Raw genomic sequence first — 20,980 nt, 5'->3', positions numbered from 1 at the left:
AAAAGACCAGTAGGCTTCTACCCTAGTGCTAGTTTTTACTAAATTGGCATTAAATGTATTTACTTGGACAAGTCAATTTCCTATACTTAAAAATAAAACTATCTCATGGTCTGTGCATGAGAGATACCACACAGGGTCGGATTCATGCCTGTGTGATGTGATACCTGAACACAGAGACAGCACAAAGAAAAAAAATCTAGCTGGTAGTTCTTCCACTATTGACTTCATATGCTTTTGGTTAATTTTTATTTTTAAAAAATTATTGATTATAGTTCTTACAATCCTTCACAATTCAGTGGTAATCTATCCTTTATTGAAATTTCTAAAGCACTCATTTTCTTTGTATTTCAATCTTGTTGTGTCTTTTTTATCTGCATTCCATTTTTTAATTTAATTTAATTTTTTTATTTTTATTTTGTTTTTTGCTTTTTTGGGTCACTCCCGGCGGTGTTCAGGGGTTACTCCTGGCTGTCTGCTCAGAAATAGCTCCTGGCAGGCACGGGGGACCATATGGGACCCCGGGATTTGAACCAACCACCTTTGGTCCTGGATCGGCTGCTTGCAAGGCAAATGCCGCTGTGCTATCTCTCCGGGCCCTTTTATTTTATTTTTATTTATTTACTTTTTGTTTGCATTCCATTTCTTTTTTCTTTTTTTTTTTTTTTTTTGGTTTTTGGGCCACACCCGTTTGACGCTCAGGGGTTACTCCTGGCTATGAGCTCAGAAATCGCCTCTGGCTTGGGGAGACCATATGGGACGCCGGGGGATCGAACCGCGGTCCGCCCTACGCTAGCGCTTGTAAGGCAAACACCTTACCTCTAGCGCCACCTTCCCGGCCCCTGCATTCCATTTCTTAAAGGTAGCATGCCTATTTATATTTATTGTTTCATTTATACATAACTACTGTTTTAACATTTGATAGGAGTCATAAAGCTGTTATAGTCATTGTGCTTGTAGGAAAATATAAATAAGTCATAGTGATCCTGGAGTTTATATTTTTGGGAGGGTGTTAGTTTACATATAGATATGTAGGTTTTTAGTTAGAGATAATGATAAAAAATAGATCAAATTTAAGAAGTAGAAAAATCAAAACACTGCTAAGTAGTTAAGGAATGAGATTTTACTTCTATTTTAGGTAGTGGGGAAACCGTTGAGTTTTGGGACAAAATATGTACTTAAGCACGCAGAAGCTAAAATAAGGCATATTCTGTATATAGCACTTATTTAAAATGATTGTATGTGAGAAATTTAATGGGGAGAGAGAATGAAAGAATGAGTAAAATGAGACTTTTACAATATAGGTTTATGTTAACTAAAAAAGGAAAAGTTTTCTCTCAAGACATCAGAGTTATAGGGATATGCCATGGAGAGTTTTCTTACCTGGTAAATTCCATTGTATTTGTTCAGTTCAATATAGCTAAAATTAGTTGATTCATGTTGTTTGTGTACCACTAGTATTAGGATTTTTCTACTGTGTTGTCACATTTAACCAGGTTACATATAATTATTCTAAACTAATATTTACAATAAACATATCATTCTTTATAATACTATTTATTAAATAAAAGTTACCATTTTTGTGTATTTTTGTCACTTTTTTACACCTTTCTTGTGGACTTTGACTTCATATTTCTTTAAAATCAAGATAAATAGATAATAACTTTAATTATGCTCTATGTAAAGGACCAAAAGTATAAGCTATTTTATCTGCCTAAAGTATGTTTAATTTTTAAAGCTTGGTTGCATATAAATTATAATAGAGATTTTATATTGTTATGTACTTTGCAGAGCTAATCTGTAAGGCATATCTTCACTTCTTTTATATTTGAAAGATTCATTGTCTAAGTATTTGAACATGACCCAAAATTATTGATTAAATTTCTGTTCAAAGGTTTTCTTTTTAACACTTCTGCCAACATCATCTGGGCTGAATGAGGAGATGGACTCTTGGTTATGGAATTGTGACTTCATTTATGTTCCAGTTCCCTAAAAGAAATATATAGCAACTACTGAAATGAAAAGAAAAAATCAGAGCTCTGTTGTTGAATTCATTCTCCTGGGCTTTTCTAACTATCCTGAACTCCAAGAGCAGCTCTTTGGGGTTTTCTTGGTTATTTACCTGATGACTCTAATGGGAAATGCTATCATTATAGTTGTCATTTCCCTAGAAAAGAGCCTCCATGTCCCCTTGTACATGTTTCTCCTGAATTTGTCTGTGCTAGAAATGTGTTTCAGTGCTGTCATTATGCCTAAAATGCTGGTGGTCCTTTCCAGTGAAAAAACTACAATTACTTTTGCAGGCTGCTTTGCACAGATGTATTTTATTCTCCTCTTTGGTGGGACTGAGTGTTTCCTTCTGGGGGCAATGGCTTATGACCGATATGCTGCAATCTGCCATCCATTGAACTACCCAATAATTATGAACAAAAGCGTTTTTGTGCGGTTAGTAATGTTCTCCTGGGTTTCTTGGATAATGGTGGCTACTGTTCAGACCACGTGGGTATTTAGTTTTCCCTTTTGTGGCCCCAATGAAATCAACCACATTTCTTGTGAAACTCCTGCAGTGCTAGAGCTTGCCTGTGCAGATATATTTCTGTTTGAAATCTATGCATTCACAGGCACACTTTTGGTTGTGATGGTTCCTTTCTTGTTGATCCTCTTGTCTTACATTCGAATTCTTTTTGCCATACTGAAGATGCCATCAAACACTGGGAGGCAAAAAGCGTTTTCTACTTGTGCTTCCCATCTGACATCTGTAACCCTCTTCTATGGCACAGCCACTATGACTTATTTACAGCCTAAATCTGGCTATTCCCCAGAAACCAAGAAAGTGATGTCATTGGCTTACTCACTCCTTACACCTCTTCTAAATCCATTGATCTATAGCTTGCGAAACAGTGAAATGAAAAGAGCCTTGATAAAATTGTGGCAAAGAAAAGTTAATTTGCATGCATTCTGACTACACGTGCCATATTATATTTGGTCACTTTCTGACTGAACATTATTGAAATTGACTTATATACTAAAACTAATTTTATATCTTTATTTGAGTTTAACAAATTTGTAAGTTTTATAAGCTTGAAAATATGTTAGGGATCACTCTTGTACATTATTATTGATTTTTTCCAAGATGCATGACTTTTAAGGATATGTGATATGACAATTTATTGTGATATCTCACTTATTACTGAATCAGTAATCAGAGTAAATATCAATAAATTCTAGCTTTTATATTTTTATGTGTACTGATGTTTATTTTTCTAACAAAACTTCTCAAAATTGGCCTAATGAGATAAAGAATTTACATACATTTCCATAAGTGTTTTAGAATTACTCTTATTTTTATTTTTATTGTGATCAAAGTGAATTACAATTCTTTCACAGTAATATTTGAGGCACAGAGTGACAATGAATGAGGGGCATTCCACCATCAGTGTTGTCCTCCCTCCACCCCTGTTTCCAGACTGCATCCCACATCTCCCTCCTTTACTCCCGTAATGCTCGTGCAACTGTTCCCCCTTTGTATAGCTTGCTGTAGGTTGGGTATCGATTCCATTGTCATTGACTTTGGATTTGATATTCATGTCTGATCAGTTTTTATTTCCACCAAATGAACATACTATGGTTTGGTGTTGGTTCCATCCATTTTCCCCCTCTTTGTGTGTTTTTTGGATCACAACCAGCAGTGCTGAGGACTTACTTCTGATTTTCTGCTCAGGGATCACTGCTAATGGGACTCTTGGGATTATATATGTTGCCAAAACTCTATCTTGGGTTGGTCATATTGCAAGGCAAGTGACCTATCGCTCTTACTATCACTTTAGGCCCTAGAATTACTTTTTTAAAAGTCAAATAATTTTTAATTTAAAGCATTATAATTTACAAAATTATTCATAATTACGTTTTAGACAGAATATTTCAGCACCAATCCCACCACCAGTACCAACCTCCCTTTACTAATGTTCCCAGAATCCATCCTATACCTCTCCCACACTCCAGCCTGTCATTACAACAGATACATTTTTAAGTTTAGTTGTTAAAGTTTAGGTCTCATGATTTCATTTTTGTTGACTCTGTGGTTTGAATATTTAGTTCTGTTCTTTCCTTAATACCACCAATGCACCTGAGACCCTTGACCCCTGTTCTCTATTACTTCACATCTATCTTTTCCCTCCTTTATTCAATTTCTTTTTTTCTCATTATACATTATTTCTCTCTGCCAAGAGTGTTCTTGGCAACCCCATTCAAACCATTGCATTCATTCGTGCAATTATTCTAAATACCACATATAAGTGATACACCCCAGATTTACTTTTTAAAAATGATTGTAACTTCTTACCTCTAGCATGCAGGCTTGCTTTGCTGTTCTTACTGGGTAGAGTTTCATGAGACCCAACAAATTGATGAGATATTAATTCTTATATATTCCATGATCAAGAAAAAAAATTGCAGCTATTTGGTGGGACCAAATTTGTTCTACATCATGAACTCCCAGGGACTATTATTCAAAAGAGAATGTCTCTTTTCTATATATTTATCCAACCTCAACAAGAATGATTTCTTTAGATTATATTCCAGAAGAGGAATATTAAATAATAAATTTTTAATGAAAACAGTATGTTAGATTTTTTTGTTTAAAAAATTAAATTGAACTACCATTGGTATACAGAAGTCCCACAGTGGGCATGTATTGAAAGGAAAGGAAATCAGGAACTTGAAGTGGGGTTGAGTAAATTAAATTTTGTGTACAAAATTGTGTACAAAATGTGGTAATATATTTAGCAAGATTTTAATGTAAAAATATGTTGATGTGTATACATATAATAAAGCTTCAAACACATATACAAGCAAGTACTTTTATATGTTAATTAATACTATTGTGATATAAATTTGCAATTAATATGAGTTAAATCATCACTTTATATAACTTAAATTTGCATAATAGTATGCCAATACATCTCAAAATAAAAATGAAAAAATAGTAGGTACAGTATAAAATTATAAATAAAAACAAACAGTTGGAGCTCTTCTCTCAAGACATTGTATGAATCATCTTACTTTTTCTCTTAGTTGATTTTTGTTATAAATATACCTGACACATTACAGAAATACATTTTAAATGTATTTAAATGTATCATATGTATTTAATGTATCATAAGTTATGTATGCTTTGTATTTTTGTTTTTACAAGTCCATATTTACTCTATTCATTAAGTCTGTTTATTTTCTTTCTTACTTGCATTAATAGGTTACTACAATTTTTTAATAATTATTTTAATTAAAAACTGGTTAAAAATTGTTAATGGTTGAGTTTCAATCATAGAATTTATACCTCCCTTCACCAGCAGACATTTCCTGCCACCAATGTCCCCACTTTTATTCCCACTTACCCATTCTCCCATCTGCCTCTGGGCACTGTGGTTTGCACTATTGTTTTTTTTTTTTTTTTTGCTTTTTTTTTTCTTTTTTTTTTTTTTTTTTTAATTTTTTTTTTTATTTAAACACCTTGATTACATACATGATTGTGTTTGGGTTTCAGTCATAAAAGGAACACCACCCATCACCAGTGCAACATTCCCATCACCCAAGTCCCAAATCACCCTCCTCCCCACCCAACCCCCGCCTGTACCCTAAACAGGCTCTACATTTCCCTCATACATTCTCAATATTAGGACAGTTCAAAATGTAGTTATTTCTCTAACTAAACTCATCACTCTTTGTGGTGAGCTTCCTGAGGTGAGCTGGAACTTCCAGCTCTTTTCTCTTTTGTGTCTGAAAATTATTATTACAAGGGTGTCTTTCATTTTTCTTAAAACCCATAGATGAGTGAGACCATTCTGCGTTTTTCTCTCTCTCTCTGACTTATTTCACTCAGCATAATAGATTCCATGTACATCCATGTATAGGAAAATTTCATGACTTCATCTCTCCTGACAGCTGCATAATATTCCATTGTGTATATGTACCACAGTTTCTTTAGCCATTCATCTGTTGAAGGGCATCTTGGTTGTTTCCAGAGTCTTGCTATGGTAAATAGAGCTGCAATGAATATAGGTGTAAGGAAGGGGTTTTTGTATTGTATTTTTGTGTTCCTAGGGTATATTCCTAGGAGTGGTATAGCTGGATCGTATGGGAGCTCGATTTCCAGTTTTTGGAGGAATCTCCATATCGCTTTCCATAAAGGTTGAACTAGACAGCATTCCCACCAGCAGTGGATAAGAGTTCCTTTCTCTCCACATCCCCGCCAACACTGTTTATTCTCATTCTTTGTGATGTGTGCCATTCTCTGGGGTGTGAGGTGGTATCTCATCGTTGTTTTGATTTGCATCTCCCTGATGATTAGTGATGTGGAACATTTTTTCATGTGTCTTTTGGCCATGCGTATTTCTTCTTTGTCAAAGTGTCTGTTCATTTCTTCTCCCCATTTTTTGATGGGGTTAGATGTTTTTTTCTTGTAAAGTTCTGTCAGTGCCTTGTATATTTTGGAGATTAGCCCCTTTATCTGATGGGTATTGGGTGAATAGTTTCTCCCACTCAGTGGGTGGCTCTTGTATCCTGGGCACTATTTTCCTTTGAGGTGCAGAAGCTTCTCAGCTTAATATATTCCCATCTGTTAATCTCTGCTTTCACTTGCTTGGAGAGTGCAGTTTCCTCCTTGAAGATGCCTGTAATGTCCTGGAGTGTTTTGCCTATGTGCTGTTCTATATATCTTATGGTTTTGGGGCTGATATCGAGGTCTTTAATCCATTTGGATTTTACCTTTGTACATGATGTTAGCTGGGGGTCTAAGTTTAATTTTTTGCAAGTGGCTATCCAATTGTGCCAACACCACTTGTTGAAGAGGCTTTCCCTGCTCCATTTAGGATTTCCTGCTCCTTTATCAAAAATTAGATGGTTGTATCTCTGGGGAACATTTTCTGAGTATTCAAGCCTATTCCACTGATCTGAGGACCTATCCTTATTCCAATACCATGCTGTTTTGATAACTGTTGCTTTGTAGTACAGTTTAAAGTTGGGAAAAGTAATTCCTCCCATATTCTTTTTCCCAATGATTGCTTTAGCTATTCGAGGGTGTTTATTGTTCCAAATGAATTTCAAAAGTGTCTGATCCACTTCTTTGAAGAATGTCATGGGTATCTTTAGAGGGATGGCATTAAATCTGTATAATGCCTTGGGGAGTATTGACATTTTGATGATGTTAATCCTGCCAATCCATGAGCAGGGTATGTGTTTCCATTTCCGTGTGTCCTCTCTTATTTCTTGGAGCAGAGTTTTATAGTTTTCTTTGTATAGGTCCTTCACATATTTAGTCAAGTTGATTCCAAGATATTTGAGTTTGTGTGGTACTATTGTGAATGGGGTTGTTTTCTTAATGTCCATTTCTTCTTTATTACTGTTGGTGTATAGAAAGGCCATTTGATTTTTGTGTGTTAATTTTGTAGCCTGCCACCTTGCTATATGAGTCTATTGTTTCTAGAAGCTTTTTGATAGAGTCTTTAGGGTTTTCTAAGTAGAGTATCATGTCATCTGCAAACAGTGAGAGCTTGACTTCTTCCTTTCCTATCTGGATTCCCTTGATATCCTTTTCTTGCCTAATCGCTATAGCAAGTACTTCCAGTGCTATGTTGAATAGGAGTGGTGAGAGAGGACAGCCTTGTCTTGTGCCAGAATTTAGAGGGAAGGCTTTCAGTTTTTCTCCATTGAGGATAATATTTGCCACTGGCTTGTGGTAGATGGCCTTCACTATATTGAGAAAGGTTCCCTCCATTCCCATCGTGCTGAGAGTTTTGATCAAGAATGGGTGTTGGACCTTATCAAATGCTTTCTCTGCATCTATTGATATGATCATGTGGTTTTTATTTTTCTTGTTATTGATGTTGTGTATTATGTTGATAGATTTACGGATGTTAAACCAGCCTTGCATTCCTGGGATGAAACCTACTTGATCGTAGTGGATGATCTTCTTAACGAGGCATTGAATCCTATTTGCCAGGATTTTGTTGAGGATCTTTGCATCTGCATTCATCAGTGATATTGGTCTGTAATTTTCTTTTTTGGTAGCGTCTCTGTCTGGTTTAGGTATCAAGGTGATGTTGGCTTCATAAAAGCTATTTGGAAGTGTTTCTGTTTGTTCAATTTCATGAAAGAGTCTTGCCAAGATTGGCAGTAGTTCCTCTTGGAAAGTTTGATAGAATTCATTAGTGAATCCATCTGGACCTGGGCTTTTGTTTTTCGGCAGACATTTGATTACTGTTTTAATTTCATCAATGGTGATGGGGGTGTTTAGATATGCTACATCCTCTTCCTTCAACCGTGGAAGATTATAAGAGTCCAAGAATTTATCCATTTCTTCCAGGTTCTCATTTTTAGTGGCGTAGAGTTTTTCAAAGTAGTTTCTGATTACCCTTTGAATCTCTGTCATATCAGTAGTGATCTCTCCTTTTTCATTCCTGATACGAGTTATCAAGTTTCTCTCTCTCTCTTTCTTTGTTAGGTTTGCCAGAGGTCTATCAATCTTGTTTATTTTTTCAAAGAACCAACTTCTGCTTTCGTTGATCTTTCGGATTGTTTTTTGAGTTTCCACTTCGTTGATTTCTGCTCTCAGCTTTGTTATTTCCTTCTGTCTTCCTGTTCTTGGGTCCTTTTGTTGAGCATTTCTAGTTCTATTAGCTGTGTCATTAAGCTACTCAGGTAAGCTCCTTCTTCCTTCCTGATGTGTGCTTGCAAAGCTATAAATTTTCCTCTCAGTACTGCTTTTGCTGTGTCCCATAAGTTCTGAGAGTTTGTGTCTTTATTGTCATTTGTTTCCAGGAACCTTTTTATTTCCTCCTTGATTTCATCTCGGACCCACTGGTTATTGAGCATGAGGCTGTTTAACTTCCAGGTGTTAAAGTGTTTCTTCTGAGTCCCTTTGGAGTTCACAAATAATTTCAGAGCCTTGTGGTCAGCGAAGGTAGTCTGCAAAATTTCTATCCTCTTGATCTTATGGAGGTATGTTTTATGTGCCAGCATGTAGTCTATCCTGGAGAATGTCCCATGTACATTGGAGAAGAATGTGTATCCAGGTTTCTGGGGATGGAGTGTCCTATATATATCCACTAGGCCTCTTTCTTCCATTTCTCTCCTCAGGTCTAGTATATTCTTGTTGGGTTTCAGTCTGGTTGACCTGTCCAGTGTTGACAAAGCCGTGTTTAGGTCCCCCACAATTATTGTGTTGTTGTTGATATTATTTTTCAGATTTGTCAGCAGTTGTATTAAATATTTTGCTGGCCCCTCATTCGGTGCATATATGTTTAGGAGAGTGAATTCTTCCTGCTCTACGTACCCCTTGATTAATATAAAATGTCCGTCTTTGTCCCTTACAACCTTCCTGAGTATAAAGTTTGCATTATCTGATATTAGTATGGCCACTCAAGCTTTTTTATGGGTGTTGTTTGCTTGGATAACTTTTCTCCAGCCTTTTATTTTGAGTCTATGTTTGTTCTGACTATTCAGGTGCGTTTCTTGTAGGCAGCAGAAGGTTGGATTGAGTTTTTTTGATCCATTTAGCCACTCTGTGTCTCTTAACTGGTGCATTTAGTCCATTGACGTTGAGAGAAAGAATTGTCCTGGGATTTAACGCCATCTTTATTTCAAAATTTGGTGTGTCTTTTGGGTAGTCTTGTCTTAGATTAGGTCTTTCAGTTTTTTCTCTTAAGACTGGTTTTGTGTCTGTGAAGTTTCTGAGCTGTTTTTTGTCTGTGAAACCATGTATTCTTCCATCAAACCGGAAAGTGAGTTTTGCTGGGTATAGTATTCTGGGTGAAGCATTCATTTCATTCAGTCTTGTCACAATATCCCACCACTGCTTTCTGGCATTGAGCGTTTCTGGTGACAGGTCTGCTGTAAATCTCAGGGAAGCTTGCTTGAACATGATTTCCCCTTTTGATCATGCTGTTTTCAGAATTCTGTCTCTATCTGTGGGATTTGTCATTGTGACTAGGATGTGTCTTGGGGTGGTTTTTCTGGGGTCTCTTTTGATTGGTACTCTTCGGGCATGCAGGATTTGATCACATTTATTCTTTAGCTCTGGAAGTTTCTCTTTAATGATGTTCTTGACCATTGATTCTTCCTGGAAATTTTCTTCCTGGGTCTCTGGGACTCCAATGATTCTTAAGTTGTTTCTGTTGATCTTATCATAGACTTCTATTTTCGTCTGTTCCCATTCTTTGACTAATTTTTCCATTGTCTGCTCATTTGCTTTAAGTTTTTTGTCCAATCTCTCCTGCTGTATGGAATTGTTATGTATCTCATCTTCCACAGCACCAAGTCTATTCTCAGCTTCTGATACCCTGTCCCAGAGCTTATCCATTTTGTCATTCACTTCGTTTACTGAGTTTTTCAGGCCTGTTAGTTGACATGTTATTTCAGTTTGGAGTTTTGTCATTTCTGCCTTCATATTTTCTTGGTTCTTATTAGTGTTCTGTTCAACTCGATCCATGGTTTCTTGGAGTCTGTTGAGCACCTTCCATATTGCTAGTCTAAAGTCCTTATCTGAGAGGTTGATTAGTTGTTCAGTCATTATCTGGTCCTCAGAATTGTCATCTTCATTCTCTATGTCTGATGCTGGCCTGCGCTGTTTCCCCATTGTCACATTTGTATTGTGGGTTTTTCTACGTGTTGTAGTGGTATTCATTGTCTATATGATGTAGGCAGCACACTCCTCTGGCTCCTCCCTTTCTGGATGGGCTGACTTGCCTCTAAGGGAGGGGAGTCCTCCGTGGATGAAGCCTCACACTGGGTCAAATCTTAGGCTCGAGCATGTAACAGAGAAGACAGTCCAGAGAGAAATGTTTGCTTCTGTGATATAGCGCCGTTCTTAGTGTGATTTTTCCTTCTTGTTGCAATGGAGTTCTTTCCTTAGAAAGAGTGCACGGCCGCGTAGCGAAGCGGAGCGGCCGTGCTCCTCTGAGCCTCTTTTTGCCCCACTCGCAAGAGTTTCACGCAAGAGGACAGTAGACAGACATAGACAGGTCACACTCACAGTCTTTCACAGCTGAGCCCCACTGGGCCGGTGTACTTTCGCGGATTTTCCCCGCCTGGTGTCACACACAGGGAGCCAGCTTTTGCAAAGGATAGCCGGTTTTTTTATGCTCTGAAGTCCCTCCCTGAAAATGGAGTCTTGGCGAGCGAGGTTTCTGGAGGCTCTTTTTGCCCCACTCGCAAGAGTTTCACGCAAAGAGGACAGTAGACAGACATAGACAGGTCACACTCACAGTCTTTCACAGCTGAGCCCCACTGGGCCGGTGTACTTTCGCGGATTTTCCCCGCCTGGTGTCACACACAGGGAGCCAGCTTTTGCAAAGGATAGCCGGCTTTTATGCTCTGAAGTCCCTCCCTGAAAATGGAGTCTGGGCGAGCGAGGTTTCTGGAGGCTCTTTTTGCCCCACTCGCAAGAGTTTCACGCAAGAGGACAGTAGACAGACATAGACAGGTCACACTCACAGTCTTTCACAGCTGAGCCCCACTGGGCCGGTGTACTTTCGCGGATTTTCCCCGCCTGGTGTCACACACAGGGAGCCAGCTTTTGCAAAGGATAGCCGGTTTTTCTGCTCTGAAGTCCCTCCCTGAAAATGGCGTCTGGGCGAGCGAGGTTTCTGGAGGCTCTTTTTGCCCCACTCGCAAGAGTTTCACGCAAGAGGACAGTAGACAGACATAGACAGGTCACACTCACAGTCTTTCACAGCTGAGCCCCACTGGGCCGGTGTACTTTCGCGGATTTTCCCCGCCTGGTGTCACACACAGGGAGCCAGCTTTTGCAAAGGATAGCCGGCTTTTATGCTCTGAAGTCCCTCCCTCGGTTTGCACTATTGTTAATGATGGGATACCCTTCATATCACTTTATCCCTATCCGACATCAAGTTATTGTTCCGAGTAATCAGTTCCAATTATCATTATAGTGGTTCTTTCTATGACCTAACTGCACTGCTCCTTTATTTGTGATAAACTTCCTACCATGAACTACCATGAACTTCCTAAACTTCATCTCGATTGTCTCTGGAATTAGTATCAACTTTTTTTCTTATATTCTACAAATGAGTGAGACTATTATGTCTATCACTCTCACTCATTTCACTCAGCATAATAGTCTCCATATCCATCATGTATAAGCAAATTTTATGACTTCATTTTTCCTAATAGCTGCTCAGTATTCCAATGTGTAGATTTATCACAGTTTCTCTAGCCACTCATCTGTTCTTGGACACTTGGGTTATTCCCAGGTTTTGGCTATTGTAAATAGTATAGTGAAAAACATAGGAATACAGAAGGAATGGTGTTTTGGGGTTCCTAGGGCATATCCCTGGAGTGGTCTTTCTGGATAACATGGAAAGCTCAATTTCTATTTTTTTAAGGAATATCCATATCGTTTTCCTAAAAGGCTGAACCAGTCTATATTCCCTCCAGCAGTGAGAGTACCTTTCTCCCCGCATTCATACGAGCTGGTTGCTCTTGTTCTTTTTAATGTATGTCAGTCTTCTTACCACAATTTTCAACATGGTATATCCTCTTTTTGATATTTTTCATTAGGCTCCTTCCTTCCTTTCTTCCTTTCTTCCTTCCTTCTTTCTTCCTTTCTTCCTTTCTTTCTTTCTTTCTTTCTTTCTTTCTTTCTTTCTTTCTTTCTTTCTTTCTTTCTTTCTTTCTTTCTTTCTTTCTTTTTCTCTTCTTTTTTCTTTCTTCTCTTTCTTTCTTCTTTCCTCTTTTTCTTCTTCTTTTTCTTTCTTTTCTTCTTTCTTCTTTCTCTTTCCTTCTCTCTTCTTTCTTCTTTTCCTCCTCTTCTCCTCCTTCTTCTTTCTCTCTGTCTCTTTCTTCCTTTTCCTCCCTCTCTCCCTCCCTTCTTCCTTCCTCCCTCTCTCGCTCCCTTCTTCCTTCCTTCTTTGTTTCTTTTTTCTTTCCTTTCTTTCTTTTTTCTTTTTCTTTCCTTCTTTCTTTCTTTCTTTCTCTCTCTCTTCTTTTTCATTCTTTTTCTTTCTTCTTTCTCTTTTCTTCTCTCTCTTTTTCTTTTTCTTTCTTTCTTTCTTTCTCTTTCTCTCTCTTTGTCTCTCTTTCTTCCTTCTTTTCCTCACTGTCTCCCTCTCCCTTCTTCCTTCCTTCTTTCTTTTCTTTCTTTCTTTTTTCTTTCCTTTCTTTCTTTCTCTCTTCTTTTTCTTTCTTTCTTTCTTTTCTTTTTTCTTTCCTTTCTTTCTCTTTCTTTCTTTCTTTCTCTCTTCTTTTACTTTGTTTCTTTCTTTCTTTCTTTTTCTTTGTTCTTTCTATTTCCTTCTCTCTCTTCTTTTTCTTTCCTTCTTCCTTCCTTCTTTCCTTCCTTCCTTCCTTTCTTCCTTCCTTCCTTCCTTCCTTCCTTCCTTCCTTCCTTCCTTTCTTTCTTTCTTTCTTTCTTTCTTTCTTTCTTTCTTTCTTTCTTTCTTTCTTTCTTTCTTTCTTTCTTTCTCTCTCTCTCTGTCTCTTTTTCTTCCTTCTTTTCCTCCCTCTCTCCCTCCCTTCTTCCTTCCTTCCTTCTTCCTTCCTTCCTTCCTTCTTTCTTTCGTTCTTTCTTTTTTCTTTCCTTTCTCTTTTCTTTCTTTCTCTTTCTTTCTTTCTTTCTTTCTTTCTTTCTTTCTTTCTTTCTTTCTTTCTTTCTTTCTTTCTTTCTTTCTTTCTTTCTTTCTTTCTTTCTTTCTTTCTTTCTCTCTCTTTCTTTCTTTCTTTCTCTTCCTTCATTCCTTCCTTCTTCTTTCCTTCCTTCCTTCCTTCTTCCTTCCTTCCTTCCTTCCTTCCTTCCTTCCTTCCTTCCTTCCTTCCTTCCTTCCTTCCTTCCTTCCTTCCTTCCTTCCTTCCTTCCTTCCTTCCTTCCTTCCTTCCTTTCTTAGAAAAATGTTCTATTTCTTATCAGCAGTGTGTAGGATGTTTGTGGAGAGGGCAAAATCATATTCCAATACAGCAGTAATGACCCATGTTTGATAGTATCATTCTATAGAAACCAGTTATTTAATTTTAGGTGAAATACATACATAGATTTATTTATGATTCTAATATGTATAAAATATTTTGGTACTTAAGAATGGTAAATGCTCTGGAAAATCAGTGATAAGTAGATAAATATAATGGAAATATCCCATATCCTTGCAATTATCTGTTTTAGGACAGTCTAAGTAGATTTATTAATATCTTCACTGTGCTAAGAATGAGCCAAAAGTTTCATTATTGCACGTTAAATATAGATTCACCGCTAGATCCCTATTTTCATATATATCTCCAAAGGTTAATAATATATATTTAGAAAATAAATACAAAGAGATACAAAATAATTTGCTCAAATCATGCAAATCAATCCAATTATTTTGCCTTTTAGTTTTTAAAGTCTACCTATTAAATCACCTTCAATGCCATATCTTTCTGAGAAGTCATTTTAGAGACCTTATTAGTTTCATAAAAATTATTTGTTGAAAAGAATGCAAAACAGGCAGGGAAGCATCTAGGCTTTTATCAGAGGCTTAAAATATATACATATATCTTAAGCTACCAAAAATAAGGTAGTTTGTCTAATCATTTATCTACCTCTGAATCACCTTTTCTTGTTCACACTCACCACTCAGCTTTCTTTATTGATTTATGTATTGACTGATCTCTGCTTTTTCTTTACCTTCCTACATGGTGTGAGAGTAAAATTGAATCTCTGGTGTAAAGAATCTTTATTTCCTCTAGGAATATGAAAAATTGATGCTCGAGGTCTGTGCTCTTGAACTTTTTTTTCACCTGAGGGGACCAATTTAAGATTCTTTAATTATTATGCAAAAATACCAGAAAGTGTTTGTGAAGTGATTCCAATCCTCCAGGGATAATCTATGGCATATGATTCAATGCCATCTTATGTTCTATAGTTCTTGCACAGAACAAAACAGAAATATACTTATGAAAGAACTCTGGCTAGAGATAAAACGTACAATAGAGTGACATTGCAAGAGAGACCATAGGTAAGAAAGTACATACTCTTACTGTTAGTAGAATTGCATTTACATTTTTTTCCTCACTGTTATTAGAGGTGCTTAAAAGTGATGTGTCAGCAATCAACACACAGAAGAAAAACACTGACTGAATGAAGTTTTGTGGTTTTACTCTAGCAAATTATTTTTTTGTCTTTCCTTCTGAAAGTTCACTTAATTAGAGTATAAAAATTTGGGATACACCATTATTCAAATCTTAGACTTTTGCAGCTGAAAAATAATTTTGTAAATTAGTCTAACTCCTCTTTTCAATTGTAAGACTAAAATCTAAAGAAGTTAGTTATCTCACTTATCAATATGAGTGAATTATCAAATATTTGATTTCAGAGAGTTACCCAAGAGGTTTTCTAAATTATAGAGAAAAGGTAGAATCTCTGATAAGTTCCCCTTTCTTATTCACAGATAGTTTGTTTATAATAACAATTGCACAAGAAACATTAAGTGAACCCTTTACATTTTTTGTTTTATTTATTTATTTATTTATTTATTTATTTATTTAGGTTTTTCGGGCCACTCCCATTTGATGCTTAGGGATGACTCCTGGCTAACCGCTCAGAAATCGCCCCTGGCTTGGGGGACCATATGGGATGCCTGGGGATCAAACCACGGTCCTTCCTTGGCTAGCACTTGCAAGGCAGACACCTTACCTCTAGTGCCACCTTGCTGGCCCCACGTTTTTTCTGTTTTATTAATGATATTCTGTGATTCTTAATTAGAAAAATATATCCACTTCAAATTTTTTAGAACTGAATTGTGCTATTTTTTTTTCCCACTACAAATGGGTCATAGATGATTGGAGAAATAGTACTAGGATTGAAGTACTTGCTCTTGTTTACATGTGACCAGTCTAATTTAATACCAAAAACACAAATAGATCTCAAAATACCTCTCTGAATGATCTCTGAGCACAGATGTAGCAGTAAGCCATTTGTACTACTGATTGTGACCGAAACTTCCCCCTTCCACACACACACAAAGTGGGTTTTAATACTTTTGATCCTATAACTATATTGTATTAATTTTAGATGTTTTTTGATACTCGAACTGTAATAATTATAATTAATGGAGAAACAATGTTAATTGATGATTCCTGGAAAATGCTGATATGTGGTAACTGTTTATTGTCTGCTAATTTCATGCTGATTATATTCAAGGTAACTTTGCTCATTTAGCTTGCTGTGTGTTTTTCTTCTGGATTCTTTATCTTCTTTTATATTTATGGTGCATTACAAAAATTTTACAAAATTAATACTCCTTTATATTAATTTATATTAATTACAATATTTGTATTACAAAGGTTATTACACCTTTATATTAATTAATCAAATATTATTAAATAACTTTGAACTGAGGAAGTCATTTCTTTTCCTATTTCTTTCTACGAATACCATATGTTTCCTTCACACATAACATCCTAAGATTATGGTAGGTACTTCCCTATTTAGATATTATCATGCTCTTATTGAAATGTCAAGAATTTTTTATTATATGTGTGCTCTAATAGTGTTGTGTTCATTTTACTTTTGAAAGAACCTATTAAAGTACAATTAATTTTCCTCATTTTAAAAATTCAAATATTGTTTTAGCATCTACTATGAACCAGGGGCTCTAGGCATTGTGGTTCTAGCAAAGTGCAAATAAATCTTTCTTTCCAAAACTCACATTATTCATTGTGTTTAAATATATAAAAATGGGTTAAGATATGATGTATAAATTAAGGACTAGTGAGGTAACAGCATAATGTTATTTTATATAGAATTCTAATCTGTCTGTTAAATGTTGGATAAAATACTTGTAATGTTGAAACTAGAAAATAGTGGGCACTTGATTCATGTTTGTAAATAAATAATAAGTGCACATGAACCTAATCAGTGGTCCTCAAACTATGGCCTGCGGGCCCCATATTCTATTTGTATCTGTTTTGTTTCTTTATTGCAAAATAAGATATATGCAGTGTGCATAAGAATTCATTCATAAGTTTTGTTTTTACTATAGTCAGACCCTCCAATGGTCTGAGGGACAGTGAACTGGACCCCTGTTTAAAAAGTTTGAGGACCCCTGTTAAATAAAGGATAGTAGAAGAGAGCAAAAAGGGAAAGAAAACATTGAAACCACATTTTAGGATTATAAAATTGAATTTTACAACTTTTTAAAAGTAACCCATGGTTTCAAGAATGAAGCACAACAAAATAGTACTAAAATTACTATGATACCAATCTCATTAAAAATAATCATTAATGGTTATATAAAATTCAGTAAATATGAGGTCAATTCATATTACTTACAGGTAATCTAAGATTGGTGCTGGTAAAAAGACTCCTTGGTACATTTCTGTAGTTTTAATATTTAGTCAGGCCAATAGAGACATTTTAATCATGATGTATATTTATAATGAATACAATTCAACTGTTAAAACTAAATTATTATATTATTATAAAATTTTTGAATATATTTGTATAACATTTTATTACTTTACATTTATATAAAAATAAAAATAAATGATAGTAAAACATTGTCATGGGAATGAACAATTATGTTTTTTAAGATTATATTTAATTTTCAAAGTATATAATTTCATGTTACAAAGACTTTTGTTAATATTTACTTTTCAGACGAGATTTCTGGGCCAGATTCCTTCATTTCTTCCATTATATTTGAAAGATTCATTGATCTGAGTATTTCTTCTTTCTTCAAAACTACCAAACTGAAATTTTGTGAAGATGAAATTCTTTCTACACCATCTTCTAAGACTATTTGAGGTGAATGCAAATACATACTTAGAATCATTAGATTGTGACTCCATATTTCTTAAATTATGCATGTGAAAACAATATTCTACCACTGAAATGAAAAGGCAAAATCAAAGCTCTGTGGTTGAATTCATCCTCTTGGGCTTTTCTAATTTTCCTGAACTACAGGAGCAGCTCTTTGGAGTTTTCTTGATTATTTATCTGGCAACTTTAATAGGGAATGCCATCATTATAGTCCTCATTTCCCTAGACCAGAGACTCCATATTCCCATGTACCTCTTCCTCCAGAACTTGTCTGTCGTGGATATGAGTATCAGTGCAGTCATTATACCTGAGATGCTGGTTATCTTCTCCACAGACAAAACATCAATTTCATTTCTGAGTTGCTTTGCCCAGATGTATTTCATTCTCTTTTTTGGTGGAACTGAATGCTTTCTTCTGGGGGCAATGGCTTATGACCGATTTGCTGCAATCTGCCATCCACTGAGCTATCCAATGATTATGAACAAAAGTGTTTTTATGAAGTTAGTAACATTCTCATGGGCTTTAGGTTTCACATTGGGTACTGTGCAAACATCGTGGGTGTCCAGTTTTCCCTTCTGTGGTCCCAATAAAATTAATCATATTTCTTGTGAAACTCCAGCGGTGCTAGAGCTTGCCTGTGCAGACACCTATTTATTTGAAATCTATGCATTTACTGGCACTGTATTAATAATCTTAGTTCCTTTTTTGTTGATCCTTTTATCTTACACCCGAATTCTCTTTGCAATCCTGAAGATGCCATCAACCACTGGGAGGCAAAAGGCCTTTTCCACTTGTGCCTCTCATCTAACTTCTGTGACCCTCTTCTATGGCACAGCCAATATGACTTACTTACAGCCCAAAAATGGCTACTCCCCTGAAACAAAAAAACTGATATCACTGTCTTATTCTCTTCTTACACCTCTATTAAACCCATTAATCTACAGCTTGCGAAACAATGAGATGAAAAGAGCTTTTATGAAATTATGGCGAACAAGAGTTGATTTACAGACATTCTGACTTGTGTTGAGAACCATGTGATATTTGGTCACTGCCTGAAAAAACTTTATTTAAATTTAGTAGATAGTGAAACAGTTTAATTTTCTTGATATGCTTATGAACAAAATTTTGAGTTATACAAATTTGATGTTGAGGGAATCTTTAAAAATAAAATTGTATTGATGTAATATTGAATATTTTATATGTATATTTGGTAATCACACTATAATTTGATATAGGCACAAAGTGCAAAATGATTAACACTTGTAATCTAGCTTTTACTACACAAAATTGAGCTAGGGACATCTTTATATATTAGTGTTTTAATGATCTTATATGTATATATATGCATATAAACTATTCCTTCATATTGGGCTTAAAGGGTATTCTATACAAGTTTGTTTACCAGTAGTCATACAGGTATTTTTAACATTAAAAATTCTATATATAAAAAATTCTATATAAATAACTGTTTTGTGAATTCTTACACAGGCCCCTTGCCGGGTATGTATTGTGAATTGGGGGACAAAAAAAAAAAAAATAAAAAATAAAAAAAAAAAAGAAAAAAAGAAAAACAGCAGCTTTCCAAAATCTAAACTTTCTCAAATGACAATTATTTTCTCTGAAATAAATTTCTTTTCAAAGTTTAATTTTATATTAGGTATTTATTCTTTTGTATTCTCTTTGTTTGTTTGCCTGGATAAAACTTAATTTATATTTAATAACCTCAATTTAGATTGATTTTTCCATTTCTCTAACAAATTTAATGTTGTATACATATTTACCTCTCTTTACATCTATTCAAAATAATATTAAGACGATTTACAGCTAAAGTTTAATGTGCTTTTTTTAGACACAGCTTGTTGACTTTAAGAGTAAACATTTCTAATAATTTCCAGAATATGACTATAAATATTTTTAACTGTCAACTCAATTAATTCAAGTGTTTCGTGTTTTAAAATCTTTACTCTGTATCTGCACAATTTCTGCTTTCTATTAAAGTTATCACACTTGACTCAAAAAAAAAATGGTGTTTAATATTTTGTCAGGTTGACAGTTTGAGTTTGAAAGGTTTAAGCAATTGTTACCTTGAACACATACATAAATATTACCACTTACTTTTATTTTCTTTATTTTTTAAATAATTTTATAGAAATCCATGGTGAATTACAAGTCTTTCACAGTTATATTAAGTACATAGTGACAGTGAATTAGGACAATTCCCCACCATCAATGTTGACCTCCCTTTCCCCCTCTTCTCAGCATACATCCCATATTTTCCTCCTTTGCCTCTTTTACTGCTAGTGTGACCTGTCGCCTTTGTATATAACTTGTAGATCTTGATTCTGTTGTCATTGAATTTGGGTTTGGTATTTAGGCCTAATCATTATTTATTTCCACTCAATGTTCATGTAACTGTTTGCTCCTGGTACCATCCACTTGATTTTTCCCCCTTAATTTATGAGGCAGAAAAAGATGATTCAAGTTCTATGGTTTGTTGGGAAAAATAAAGAAAGAAAATCTGGGAGGAATCCTTCTAGGAGCTATCAATAGCTATTTAAAAGAAGAAAAAGGGGAAAAAAGAGAAAAAATGAGGAATAAATGACAAATACACAACAGACACAATGCCACTTAATTTTAAAAAAATGATATTCTCAACTTAAAATCAACTTGGAAGATCTTCTCTACCCACCTTACCTGGATTAAACTCCAAGAAGGAAACAAAGACATATAATCCTTTCTATTGAAATGGCAATTTTACCATTGAATGAGATAAAATACAGATGATGGGGACAGAAAAATAGCACAGTGGGTAGCACAGTGGGTAGGGCATTTACCTTGCATGTGGCCAACGTGAATTTGATCCCTCTGACATTCCATAGAGTCCCCGGAGTCTGCCAAGAGTAATTTCTGAGTGCAGAGCCAGGAATAACCATAACTGCAGCCAAGTGTGAAAATTAGAAAGAAAATACAGATGTTTATTGAAAGAATAACACTGAATTTATTAGAGCCTGTACAAATTATTTTCCATAACTGGATTTTTATCTTATTATTTTAAAATAATTCCAGTAATAGAACTAGAAAGTAGCTTGTGCTCATTTTGAAAAATCATTTACAATTTTTTTGCAAATATGTTTTAATTTTTTGTTATAGAAAATGATTATACCTGACATTTGACTAAATATT

At 35.3% G+C, this 20,980-nt stretch overlaps 2 protein-coding genes across 2 annotated transcripts; both read left to right on the top strand.

Annotated features, from left to right (window-relative positions):
• Window positions 1-2,014: 2,014 nt before the first annotated feature.
• LOC126018946 (olfactory receptor 10A3) lies at window positions 2,015-2,959 on the top strand. Its single transcript, XM_049781066.1, has one exon. The coding sequence runs from the start codon at window positions 2,015-2,017 to the stop codon at window positions 2,957-2,959; it is 945 nt and encodes a 314-aa protein (XP_049637023.1).
• Window positions 2,960-17,869: 14,910 nt separating this feature from the next.
• On the top strand, window positions 17,870-18,814 carry LOC126018949 (olfactory receptor 10A6). Its single transcript, XM_049781069.1, has one exon. The coding sequence runs from the start codon at window positions 17,870-17,872 to the stop codon at window positions 18,812-18,814; it is 945 nt and encodes a 314-aa protein (XP_049637026.1).
• The last annotated feature ends 2,166 nt before the right edge of the window (window positions 18,815-20,980 follow it).

This window comes from Suncus etruscus, chromosome 9 (genome assembly GCF_024139225.1).
Source record: "Suncus etruscus isolate mSunEtr1 chromosome 9, mSunEtr1.pri.cur, whole genome shotgun sequence".
Classification (NCBI taxonomy): Eukaryota; Metazoa; Chordata; class Mammalia; order Eulipotyphla; family Soricidae; genus Suncus; species Suncus etruscus.
This window is presented reverse-complemented; position numbering and strand designations above follow the sequence as displayed.